At 36.7% G+C, this 12,804-nt stretch overlaps 1 gene segment (V, D, J or C); it reads right to left on the bottom strand.

The window, feature by feature from the left end:
- Positions 1-9,200: 9,200 nt before the first annotated feature.
- On the bottom strand, positions 9,201-12,517 carry LOC142855585 (immunoglobulin kappa variable 1D-33-like). The segment is given in 3 exon segments: positions 9,201-9,456; positions 11,952-12,293; positions 12,402-12,517. Coding segments are annotated over 3 exon segments (399 nt in total).
- Between the last annotated feature and the right edge of the window lie 287 nt (positions 12,518-12,804).

The raw sequence follows: 12,804 nt of genomic DNA on the forward strand, positions 1-12,804 counted from the left end.
GTTTGGTGTAGGGCACTAGTCAAGGGCATGAGCAATGAATGTACCAGGTGACTTTCAATTTGTACATTAAAGAAGTCTTTTGTTTTACTCCTACCTTTTGAGGTCAGAGGTATGTTAACTAGTTGAGGGTAATTTTCAATACTCTCTGAGAAATTCCCTCTCAATACTATCCTATATGTTTCTGCATTTATTATTTTCATTCACGTCTTTGTTTTCTTTACTGTATTTCTATTTTCTCACACCTCCACTCTGGAAAAAGGTATTTTTTGTGAGAGGCTGGCCCCCAAAAGAGTTATACATACTGGAGATTAGAGAATCCCATATGCCTTGAGAAAAATGTGCACTTTGTTCTTAGAGGTGGAGTGTTTGATGACATTCATGTGAAAGAGAACTGAATCTCTTGAGGTAGGTGTTAAATCTAAATGGAGCATTCTGTTAAAGAACTATTGATACCCCACCTTCCACTACTGTTGTATTGTTCAATACTGTTCTATTTTCACTTCTAAGTAAAATAATGAAATTTACTACTATTTTTATTATATTGCTGACTATGTCTCTGCTTAGTTATCCCAATGTTTATTCCTCACACCTCAGAGAACTGAGGTTTGGTTCACAGATCTTCTCAACTCTTTGTTATTCCTGGAGAATAATTTTATTTTAGAAGCAGTGAAATCTTGTTGAATTGGGATTTTTAATCAGTTGTTTTAGCAGTTTTCTTTTTAGCAGGATCTAATACTCTAGTAGAACTCAAATTTACACTTCCCAAAAGCTTTTCTCCTGCTCTTCCTCAGGCCATTGTTGCTTCTGTAATCTTCTCACTGGGCTGATCTTGAAATACTTGCCCCAAGAGACTGGTTTTCCTTCACTTGACTGTTATATAAGTTGTAGTAAAAAAAAAAAAAAAAACTTGTTTCCCGTCCAAGTCAGTTTGTCTCAAACATTTTCAAATATGTTGTTGTTTTTCCCCTGTGATTCAAGTCATGATTTCTGCTGTATTCTGAGAGTCTCCTGAGCTTCTTGTATGTCTTGCTTGTGTATTGTATTAAAAAAGGAAATGATTTCACTTAGAATTAGTGTTTCATCTTTTTCTTGTTTTCTACCCACACAGGTTTTGGCACTGTTTACATAACCTTAATATTTCTGAGGCACTGTTCTTTTTATCAGTTGCATAATTTGAAATGACTTTTTCTTAGTTCTCAGTTATAAAATGTTGCCAGGGTATCTCTTTTAAATTATTGGGATCAGTTTTAGGTAATAACTGATTATAGTTAACACACGGTGCAGCAGCTATGCAGAGTCTGTCCCTTTCCTCTTCTCTAAATGTAATCAAGTGTCTATTGGTAAATATTGTTCATTCTTCCCACCTAGGGATTCTGTTTTGGTGATCAATATTACACCCTTAAGAAACTCATAGCCACAGCATATATCATGTGCCTTGACTGCAAGAATTACTAGAAGTGCAATCCTGTTTTGATTTCTCCATGAAGAAGTAGTCCCGTGGGCTAAGATGACAGTTTAAAGTTAAGAGATTGCTATTCTTTCTCTTGCTCCTGCTCAAACTCTTTCTCCTGAAAAAACCTATTGATGATCCCAGTACCTTCACTATCTTCTCAGATATGGGGGGAACACATGTGATTAACAGTGGTTCCTGGGGCTCATCTTACCTGAGCATTCTCTGTTCTCATTCCTCTTTACTCTCATCAGGAATCCTGACTGTACAACAGCACAAACACAATACCAGGAAACTTGATTTTGAGGAGGCAGTCCATGGAGACTGATAGGTAACTGAAAGATAATAACGGAACTTTTTTGTGATACCAGCCAGAATGGGTTCCTCCTAGGGAACAATATGCAAATATCTGGTTTAGTGCTGAAGTATAGAAAAAGAGAAGAGTCATGGAGGGTTCTCATATTTGAAAAATCATATAAAATATCTTGTATGTCAGGGTCAGCAACAATAGGGAAGGAATATGTTAAAAAGTATCAATTTAGCTGATACCCCTTAAATGCTGCATTACAAGAATATTGAATGTAGTGACAGCGACGAGATATGTATACAATCACTGAATTTGACTTAAATAAGTAAGCCTTTCCTCCTCTTTGAACAACTTTATAGAAAAAAGGCTATCAGTTTTAAGAATTTTAAATGTAGAACTTAGAATCTGAGTTTCCTCTGTTCCATTAATTTGTCTCCATGAAACACAAGAAAATACAAATATTAGCAAGGTGCTTCTAACGTGTTTATTATGAAAATGTAGGGACAATGAATATTAAAATTAATATTTTACAGAAATTTGGTTTGAGGAGACATTGCAAGTGATGTTTTGGGCTCTGGTGTTCTTTTTTTTTCAAGTGAAATTCCACATATCAATTCCAACTCAATTGTTTTATATGAATTAAATATGTATAACATTTCTTGTAGCAATTATACCTCAGTGAATTGATCTTTCTACATGTATTAATTTAGTGGTGTGTGTGTGTGTATGTGTGTGTGTGTCTGTGTAGGTGTGTGAGAGAGTATTTAGTCAAATTCTTTCCATGTCACATCTGTAAATTACAGATGACCAATTTGAAGTCAGTCCTCTTTTACAATGCTGGTCTAGGAAAATCTCAAGTTTTTTTTTTTTTTGGTAGCAGGCACTTTTACTTGTTTAAACATTCTTGTCCAAGGACCTATTTGGGGACAATGGACTGAGCTCCCAAGGTCCAAATGAGGAACAGAAAGAGGGAGAACATGAGCAAGGAAGTCAAGACGTCGAAGGTGGTACCCACCCACCTAGACGGTGGGGCTGATGTAGTGGGAGCTCACCAAGGCCAGCTGGACTGGGACTGAAAAAGCATGGAATAAATCCAGACTCTTGAATGTGGCTGACAGTGGGGGCTGACTGAGAAACCAAGACAATGGCACTGCGTTTTGATTCTACTGCGTGGACGGTCTTTGTGGAAGTCTAGTGTGTTTGGATGCTCACCTTCCTGGACCTGGGGGTAGTGGGGAGGATCTTGGATTTTCCATTGGGTAGGGAACCCTGATTGTTCCTTGGACTGGAAAGGGAGGGGGAGGGGATGTAGGAGTGGGGAGGGAAGTGGAAGGAGTGGAAGGGATGGAAATTTTCAATAAAAAATTAAGTGAAAATAAATAAATAATTAAGTAAATAAATAAATAGTAAAATAAAAAAAAATTAAAATTTACAAGGGACACATATCTGGGATTCTAAGATTTGTAGGAGGATTCAGGTGAAAGACCGAAAGAATCTCCTCTGCCCCCAAAGCTGTTCTTCATTACACAAGCATGACAATTCTCAGAACATCCTGAAGAGATTTCAATAAACTGAATCTGCATCTTTGGAATTCATATAATGCCAAGTACTGGCCACAGCAAAAATACTTCTTACAGCATGGGTCCTAAGGAATTTTAGAAACATAAGTGAAGAATATGAAGAGAAATAAAAATAATAAGACAGAAAACAAAATTACATCAGGAGGGTATTCTAATGATTACTGAAATCCACCCATGTTAATTTTTACACAGATTTTATACTCAATGTAAACTGGGGGAGGATGTAGTAAAAGAATTGATTAACATGATACACTCTGAGACTTCAAATCATTAGAATTCTGTTGTCTAGGTAGTGAAGCTGCTCTAGATCTCCTCTGCTGAGGACAGCCTTTCCCCAGATGACCTTATAGTTACAAAGGATGAGCAGAAGTACATTTGTGTAGTGGGAGCTGCAGGCAGCATTCCTGCCACCCGGCTCCCAGCTGCCTGGCTAGCTTAAGCCCTGAAATAACGACACACAAACTGTATTCATATAAACACTGCTTGGCCCATTTCTATTAATGTGTGGAGCACCACGAGGTGGTGACTCTCCAGGAAGATTCTTGCCTACATCCATCCTGGGTCGGAGTTTCATTGCATCTGCCCTGGAGAGAAGCGGCATGGCATCTGAGCTCACTTCCTCTTCCTCCCAGCATTCTGTTCTGTTTACTCCACCCACCTATGTTCTAATCTATCAGGCCAAGCAGTTTCTTTATTAATTAACAAATGAAAGCAACAGATTGATATGACACTCCCACATCACACTTGCATATCCTGACCACCTACCAGGTTGGCATGACATTATATTAATCTCAAAAGACCCAAAGAATCACATTCTGAGTTGGGACTTGCAATTATGCTTGCCAATCACCAAACTTTCTCACCATCAGACAAAATAGAAATGGGCCTGCATTTTTCTGTCTCCACAATATAACAGTAGAAAACACTTTAGATATTCTAAACAGGATTGATTTGCTATAAAAAGTATATGTGATTAATAAGTGTGCTGATTTAAAAACCGAATATACCTGAAGTTCATGTTTTGTATATGTGATTTTATACTTCTGACAATGTTTTGAGAGTTTCACAAAAAACTGTTGTTTAGCTCATATCAGAAAAAAATCACGGGAATAGGCCCTTGACTTCCTATTATCTTTGGGCATTTTTACTCTTGCTTTCTGCTTCCAAGCTCACCATGATATAACTGAGGTAATCTATTACTAATGATGAATAAGAAAGTAAATACATAACGCTTTCACTATTTGGAAATGCTTATTCCAAGAACATTGAATTTTATTTCATCTTAATTATCTAAGTTTGTAAAATTCATTTTTATAAGTGTTTTCCCTATATATAAGTAATTTGTAACCATGTCTGTGCCTGGTGCCAAAAGACATTAGATGTGGTTGTTAAAGTCTTTGACACTGGACTTAGGGATAATTGTGAACCAACATGGGGGTGGCTAGGAAACAAGTCTTAGTCCTTTGCAAATCAATATGTGCTCTTAACTGCTGTACCAACTGTTCAGCATCTTAAAGTAAGTTTTGAGTATACTGTGAATGGAAGTTTCTTTGTATTTTTTATAAAATGTTTGTTTAAGTATAAATGTAGGTTGGTCCAGCTCCCATGGTGCAATGGTTACTGCTCTGGACTCTCAATTCAGTGATCTGAGTTTGGATATCTTGGTGAAGCCTTTGCCTTAAAGAAGAGACATGGTAAGTATCCTCACCAACTCAGACGGTTAAACCCAAAATGAATGAGCTGCCCATGCATACTTCAGCATTGCTGAAGGAATGTTTCACTTTATAAATGTAGATTGCAGTTTTTTTAACTATGTGTTCTGCCACATTATTGGAAGTTTTTGTTAGATTTAACAGTTTGGGGGATGACACTGTAGGATCTCTTAAATACAAAAGCACATTGTCTACAAATACTCCTTTACTCATCCTTTTCTTTGTAATTGTCCACCACTACTCTCTTATTCTTTCACAATATCCTAGAAGGAAAGGCAGTCATTTGTCTCAATGCAGATTGTGCTTCTGGTTTCTAAAATGAAAGTGGGCAATTTCTACTCTCTTGCCAAGTATGAGAGGAGGAAAATATTGTAATATCCACCAATTCATGCAGACAGATGTATGGATAGAGGTACACACTATGAAATCACTACTATGGCTATTCAGTTTGGTCATCAGCACTACTTTGGATTACAGGTCTTGTTTCAGAATGCATCTTTGCATAGTTAATATTTTCATTATCAGTTTCATTCTGCCTGCCAGGCAAACAACAGATTATTCTCTTGTACTGGTGTATATCTATATGAGCACTTGTTAATTATTTATTCCACTCAGGTAATGCCTTAGCATAGTATAAATTCTGAAAGTGAAATTTCCTGCTTGTATTATTGACAGGGACTGCTGTTTGGACACATAAGTCTCAACTGAGGATATAACCTAGGTGTTTCATCTGTAGTCACCTCTGTTTATAAGGAATCCAAGAGGAAGCATAACAATTACACCTGTGCTGTAATTGATGCTGATGATGCTGAACATGTTTCAGGCTACAATGAGCTTACTTGTCTGCTTCCACTAAATCTCAGAGATACTCTTAAACCTGAATGTATTTTGGCAGATAGAGATACAAAAAAGAACATCTGGTTTATCTCACTTCTGTTTCCCTGGGGGTTTATGTTATTAATTTTATCAGGGTGGGAGTATATACATTATACTATAGACAGAAATATGTGTAATATTTGCAATTGCCAGGTTTCTGACAGTGAGAGAATAATCTGTTCCTGATCAAGAAGCACTGAACCTTGCTGCCTCCACAGTTAATATTTTGGATGCATGCTTGACCAGCATCCTTGGAGCCTTCCCAGTTTTCTGTTGAAACCTAGTAAAGTACTCATTAATACCCTTACTGCTATTGGAAATTCAGTGGATGATTGCACATTCTCCTAGACATGAAGACAGAAATGGTGGGAACTGGGTCATCTGGATGTTTTATCTCACACCTAAGAACAGATACATACAACACATATGTTATGTTCATTACAGGAAATACAAAGAACCAGGCAGAACTGATCACAGTGCTCTAATTAAATCCTCAATATTGTACTTCTTTACTTGTGAACCAGAGCAGCAACAACCCCAGTTCTTAGCAGGGGTCCTCATATTCATAGTGTGTCCTATTTGCAATTGATTCTTTCACAGAGTTTGCCATGCCTATAAACATCCATACTGGTAGTGCACTGTGCTGTAGGTACATGTGAAACTTCAGGGATTGAGCAGTTTCTGGCACATCTGCAAGATTGGTCAACTCAGTAACTTATTGAATGAGTAAAGACGGTAGTTTTTTGAGCAAAATTAGAGATGCTCAAATTTTTCTATGAATAATATGTTGCTATCTTGCTTCTATAATGGAAGTGTCAGTTTTATGTTCAGTAAATACCATCTTACTTTTATTAATTTGAGTTTCAACATGCTTTTTGGATACTCTTTCATCTAGGATGCGTACTGTTCCTTATGGAACAAACTCAGAATATAAACAAGTCACCGACTTCCTTCATTGGTACCTATCAATCTTCTTGTTCACTCATCTCCCTCTCTACCCCATCTCCCTGATATGCTTTATGTGAAATATAAGCAGTTAAAACAAACATCGCCTGAAAAATCACAATAACCCATGATTTCCAGAAGGTGCATTATTCTTTTTTATCATCACCTCCTTTTCATTTGTTTGTTTGTTTGCTTTTGGTTTTGCTACTAAGTAATTTGTCCTTTGATATCTGTGATTTTTCTGTCACACTGTTTCTATAGTGGTCAATCAATAGGGGTTTCTTCCCTTATCACTTATTTTGCTTTTTATTCACATCTTGTTATTATGGCTCCTAGATTGGTCCTCTTTAAGAGCTGGTTGTCAATCCCTGTATCTCTGAAGTTCCAATAAATCCACCTGGATGACTGGTTGAGAGCAATGATCACATAATTTGCAGAAATGCCTCATATTATTTCTACCAGGGTTCTATTCTATCTAGTTGTGAGCCCACAACAAAATTCATGTAAACTTTGTGAAACAACATAAATGGCAACAGGTTCAGATACCCTGAGGCCCAGAACAAACCAAACTCATGTGAAGTTTTATGTTTTATTGGATCTATCCTTTTTTTGAGGGATTCCTATGAGTTTATAAAATGATACCACACTGCATGAAAGATGGCTTTGGTTTTCTGTAGTTTGTCATGTATACTAGATACATATTGGCTTGCTAGGAAGTAAAGTCTCTCTGGCTAAGACTTAGAAAACTAATCACAATACAGTACTTCTAAAGACATAAGAGTTGTATTCCATACAAGGATTTACTAATATATCCCCATAAGTTAAAGTGAAAACCTGATTCCTAAGTGTGAAAAATTTTTTCATATGACAACATTTTTGTCCTCAGTATAAAACGAAAGTAACTGAAAAATAGATTAAGCCTTCATCCACTTTTACATCTGCAATTGTGTATTGATTCTATTTAACCCATATTAATATGAGCATGTAAGAAGGGGTGCTAGTGAAGTAACTGTTCTCCTTAGGTAGAGTCTCTTGGAAAATTGACAGTAGGATTTAATTTTCTGTTGTTCCTCAGGCATTCTCTAAGAAAGAAGGCCCAGTGAAGTCTTTTACACCACGTCTTTTTTAATGTGAGTTAAATTGGACCAGAGAACATAGAATTCAGATGAAAATCTTCTGTTTTTTTTGTAAAGCTCTACTCATCACAGTTTATATATCCAAGCAGAATCTTTCAGGCAACGTAAAAGTTATGATGTTGTTGCATTCTGTTTCTTATGTAAATGATCACAATGAATGTAAGTAAAAAAGAAAGAAAGAAAACAGCATGTTTTTCATTTCCCTTAACATGATTAAACATATTACCTTTTACAGGTGAAAACAAATTATCCCAAGTACCCATATACATTCATACCCAAGCAATTTTTAGTAGACTAACATGATGTAATCTAGGTATTCTTTTATTGACAGGCTGCTTGTTGTGGTGACAAAGAAAGGAACAATCACTCTATTAGTTATTTTGTAGGATAATCTTACATACAATCTTTTTTTTTTGAGACAGGGTTTCTCTGTGGCTTTGGAGTCTGTCTTGGTACTAGCTCAGGTAGACCAGGATGGTCTCGAACTCACAGAGATCCGCCTGCCTCTGCCTCCTGAGTGCTGGGATTAAAGGTTTGCACCACCATCGCCCGGCTCTTACATGCAATCTTACAAGAAGCACCAATCTAAACTTTTATGCATAAAAAAAGAAATGGACAGCTCAACTATAAATCTGTAGGGTGATGACCCACTGACCAATAGTTTTTCTTTTTTTTTCATTTCAGGAGATTGAGGGCAAAAATGTTATAACCTTGGTCATTAACCAACCCTAATTATGAGCTAGTGACAATTGGGTTTTTTTGAATTTGTGACCTTAGCTATTTGTTCTTGTATATTTCAGAGTGTTTTCTGGAGCTTTTTATTTCTAAGCTATCATCAAAACATCTGATCTGACCTGAAGTTATTTTAAGGCCTTGTTTTAGTTGGTGATGCACAACAAAAACTGTGACTGCATCTTTCAGCATTAACATTAAAGGAAATCATGCAAGCTTTGCCAAAGGGACTAAATTGTTTTTCTTAATCATTAACTTGAGCTGTGATCTATGAAGCTCCATAGGTGAAATTCATAGGCATTAACTGTGTAACATATACTTGGATTTATTTTTATTTATGAAAACTCTGTATAAACTAACATTATTATCAATTAGACAATGTAGCTTAGGAAGGAATCATCTTCATATTAAGTGATAATAAAAGTTCCCAAGAGAATGAGATATTTCCAAGACATATACATACTACATTACAGTCAGTGAGGATCTCTTCACACCCATTCATACCATGCCAATCACCAGAGAAAGACAGCAGCTGCACACATGTATATGCACAGCGGAAGCAAAATCCATTCTGAACTCTGAGGTCTCAAGTTCTTTCCTCTCCAAAATTCACCCATGATGTCATCCAGAAGTCAACTGCCATATGCTGCTACACTGATATAATCATGGGCATCTTCAGAAGCATATATATCTTGGGTGTGCTTTTGACTTCATGAATCTTGAAGAAAGTGGTAAAAAGACATGAGAGATCTTGAAGTGGAAAGAGGTAGCAAATGATAAAAATACTGCACTGTATATTTATAGATACTCCAAAAAAAAGTCTCCATATCTCAGAAACATCTAGGAAGGAAACATATGGATTGAAATGCTACAGTTTACTAATTCAGGTTAATTTTTCTCTCTTTTTCACAGACTCAATATAATTGTATCATATCATTGGTAAAATACCACCTCTTTGCATCCTCCTAAGCTCAAATAGAATACTTGTTTGTTAGATATTTCAAATTTCAAAATTCTGGATGCAGCAGATACTGTTTTGCCTTGATCCTTGTTTACTTCTTTCCACTGCCGTCACTAATATTTCCTGTGATTTGTTTGTACCTGTGGCTCTTGGGGTCTTGGTGTCTTATTCAAAGATAGGAAGAAGCACACATATAGTAAAGTAAGAATGAATTCTATTCATAATCGAAATGAAGAACAGGAAAAAAAACACTGACACAGGCAGCAGAGTCTGCATAAAAATTGCTCAATAGATAATTTATCCAAAAGTAGGTGATATTGGTTGCTAAAAATTCTGATATATATGGCTGTCTGTTTTTAATGAAATGCTTTGTTCAGCGTTAATGTCCTTTTTCCATGATGCATTTGATTGTCATAATATGCATGATAAACCATGCATATGAATAGGACATTATATAAGATGTTTTCCATAAAATGGAGATATAGCTCAGCAGTTAAGGGCATAGCTTGCTGTTCTTAAGGTCCTGACTTCAATTCCCAAAAACCACACTGTGACTAACAACCATCTAAATGAGATCTGGTGCAATCTTGTGAAAGTGACCTGATTAATCCTCCTCATCAATTAAGACCTTGAAACCCAATATAGACACGTTCAACAAAACTGCCATATACAGGCTTCCCACGTATGCTTCAGCATTGCAAGGACATCTTTTTTTTTTTCAAAATTTATTTTTTCTTCACAAAGTCAGTAGTAGACAAGATTAGTTAACTACACCTATTTTGGTGACTCCTTCTTGATGTACTTGGCCATACTTGAGGCTATTATGAAGGCAAGATTGGAATGTATTGTTTTCTTTGATTAGAGAGTGGTGTGAATGAAACTTTATGAAATTTTAGCTCTAGTTGATAACTGTTTTGTTTGAAGAGGAATGTGGTTGCAAATTTTTCCCAGTGGGGTCCATGTGTGCTAAGCTACCCCTACACACACCTGCCCATTTTGACTCAGTCTTTTCTTAAAGTTTTCTTATCTAATCTTTGCTTTTCTTTACAGTTTGGGGCTTGAAATTTGCTATGGTGCTTTAAATGAAAATATTGCCCCTAGGTACACAATTTATCTTGTTCCCCATGTTTAGGAACGCTACATGAAAGATTAAAAGTTGTGTCTTTTTGGAGTAGGTATGTCACTTAGTGTGTGCTTTGAGACTTCCAAAGCCCAAGCCATCCCCAGTTATCTCTCCGTCTTTCTCCAACTCTTACTTACAGATAAAGAAGTATACAGTTACCTACTGCTCCAGAGCACTACCTTTCTGCCTGATGCCATGCTTACTACAATGTTGGTCCTGGGCTAACATTCTAAAAATGAATGACTCAAAAATGAATTATTTCTTTTATAAACAGACTCGTCGTGGTGTCATGACACAATAGAAAAGTAACTAAGACTCCTACACTTTTTGCAAGAATTGAAAGGAAACTAACAGGTAAAGAAGAAAACTCCTTCCTTCCATTCACATGATATGAGATTTCACACCATAACTGAAAATCATGTAGTCAGAAAAACTTGTTTTCAGAAAAGAAATAGAGTATAGATTCTGAGAATAGTCTGTTTCCAGTACCATTTTGACCAAATGCTAGTCTTTTGGAGTTTTTCAAATATTTAAACTTATTTATTTTTATTTTATATATATTGTTTTTTACCATTATATATGTTTGTGTACCATATTACTACAATGCCGTTGGAGGCCAGAAGAGGATCTCTGATACCTCTGAACTGTTGTTACATTCAGTTTCTGGCATTAATGTGGCTGTTGGAAATCAAACCCAGCTCCTAAAAGAAAGTACCCAGTGCTGCAAACCAATAAGCCAGCATCTGACCCTTCTTCCTTGGGATTTTATCAAAGTTTGATTGTAACATAGTTAGATAATAATATCCTTGCAAAGATTACCCCAGCTGCATGTGATTGCATGTTTATGATTGTGTGTGTTCATGTATGTGTTAACATCTCTATTGGATGAATTTTAGCTGTTCATATTTTTCTGTTACTAAGGAAAACAACTTTTTTCTATTATTTTATGGAGGAAATGAAAAGAAGACCTTTGATTTTAGTGATTATGTCTGGAAAGGAAAGAGAGATTTATGTCAGAAAAATTCCTCTGACCCCTGCACAAAATATCACATTGACCTTAATAACTTCATAAACAGAATCAACAGCTGCAGAAACAAGAAGGAACAATTTGGTCAGCCTTGGTTCTCACTTCTGTTTTCCTGGGTGATTTTTGTCATGACTTGAATCACTGTGGGTGGGTAACTCTCATACTGTTGACAGTAATAAGTTGCCACATCTTCAGACTTCAGGCCACTGATCTTGAGAGAATACTGTGTGCCAGATCCACTGCCACTGAACCTCGTTGGGACCCCATCGGTCAATCTGTTTGCATAATAGATCAGGAGCTTGGGAAGATTCCCTGGTTTCTGCTGATACCATGCTAAATTACTGTAAATGTTTTGACTGGCCTGGCATGTGATGGTGACACTGTCTCCCAGAGACACAAGAAGGGAGTCTGGAGACTGGGTCATCTGGATGTCACATCGTGCACCTGAGGTTGGAAATTGAAAACAAATTTCCCACACAATTAATTATGCACAGAGACAATGAAAGACTGACCACACTCAAATGAAGAGATTTCCAGTGTTGTCTTCCTTACCTGAAAGCCAGAGTAACAGCAACCCCAGGAGAGGAGTGGAGATCATCATGTCTGTGTGTGATAAGTCTGAGGCTGAGTCCAGCAAAGGGTAGGACCTGTATATGAAGAAGTTATCGGTACAGTGGGCTGTGCTCTGTTCACATGCAAATCAGTAATGGTGGGGCATAGCCACAGGACTGCCCAAGAGATTCATTATAGGCCTGTTGTTGTCTTAGGTCTCAGATAAGAGGGGCAGTATATGTGCCTTTATAGGGAATGATCTCATCTTTGTACAACAAAGAACAGCACTAGTCTATTACTTGAAATTTATTTTGATTCATGTTTTATATAATGTAGAATTTGCTTGTTATGTTACCCTTGATGGCAGGGGCTGTCAAGTATAGTACAATTCTAGAAAGAACAT

Source organism: Microtus pennsylvanicus, chromosome 8 (assembly GCF_037038515.1).
Source record: "Microtus pennsylvanicus isolate mMicPen1 chromosome 8, mMicPen1.hap1, whole genome shotgun sequence".
Classification (NCBI taxonomy): domain Eukaryota; kingdom Metazoa; phylum Chordata; class Mammalia; order Rodentia; family Cricetidae; genus Microtus; species Microtus pennsylvanicus.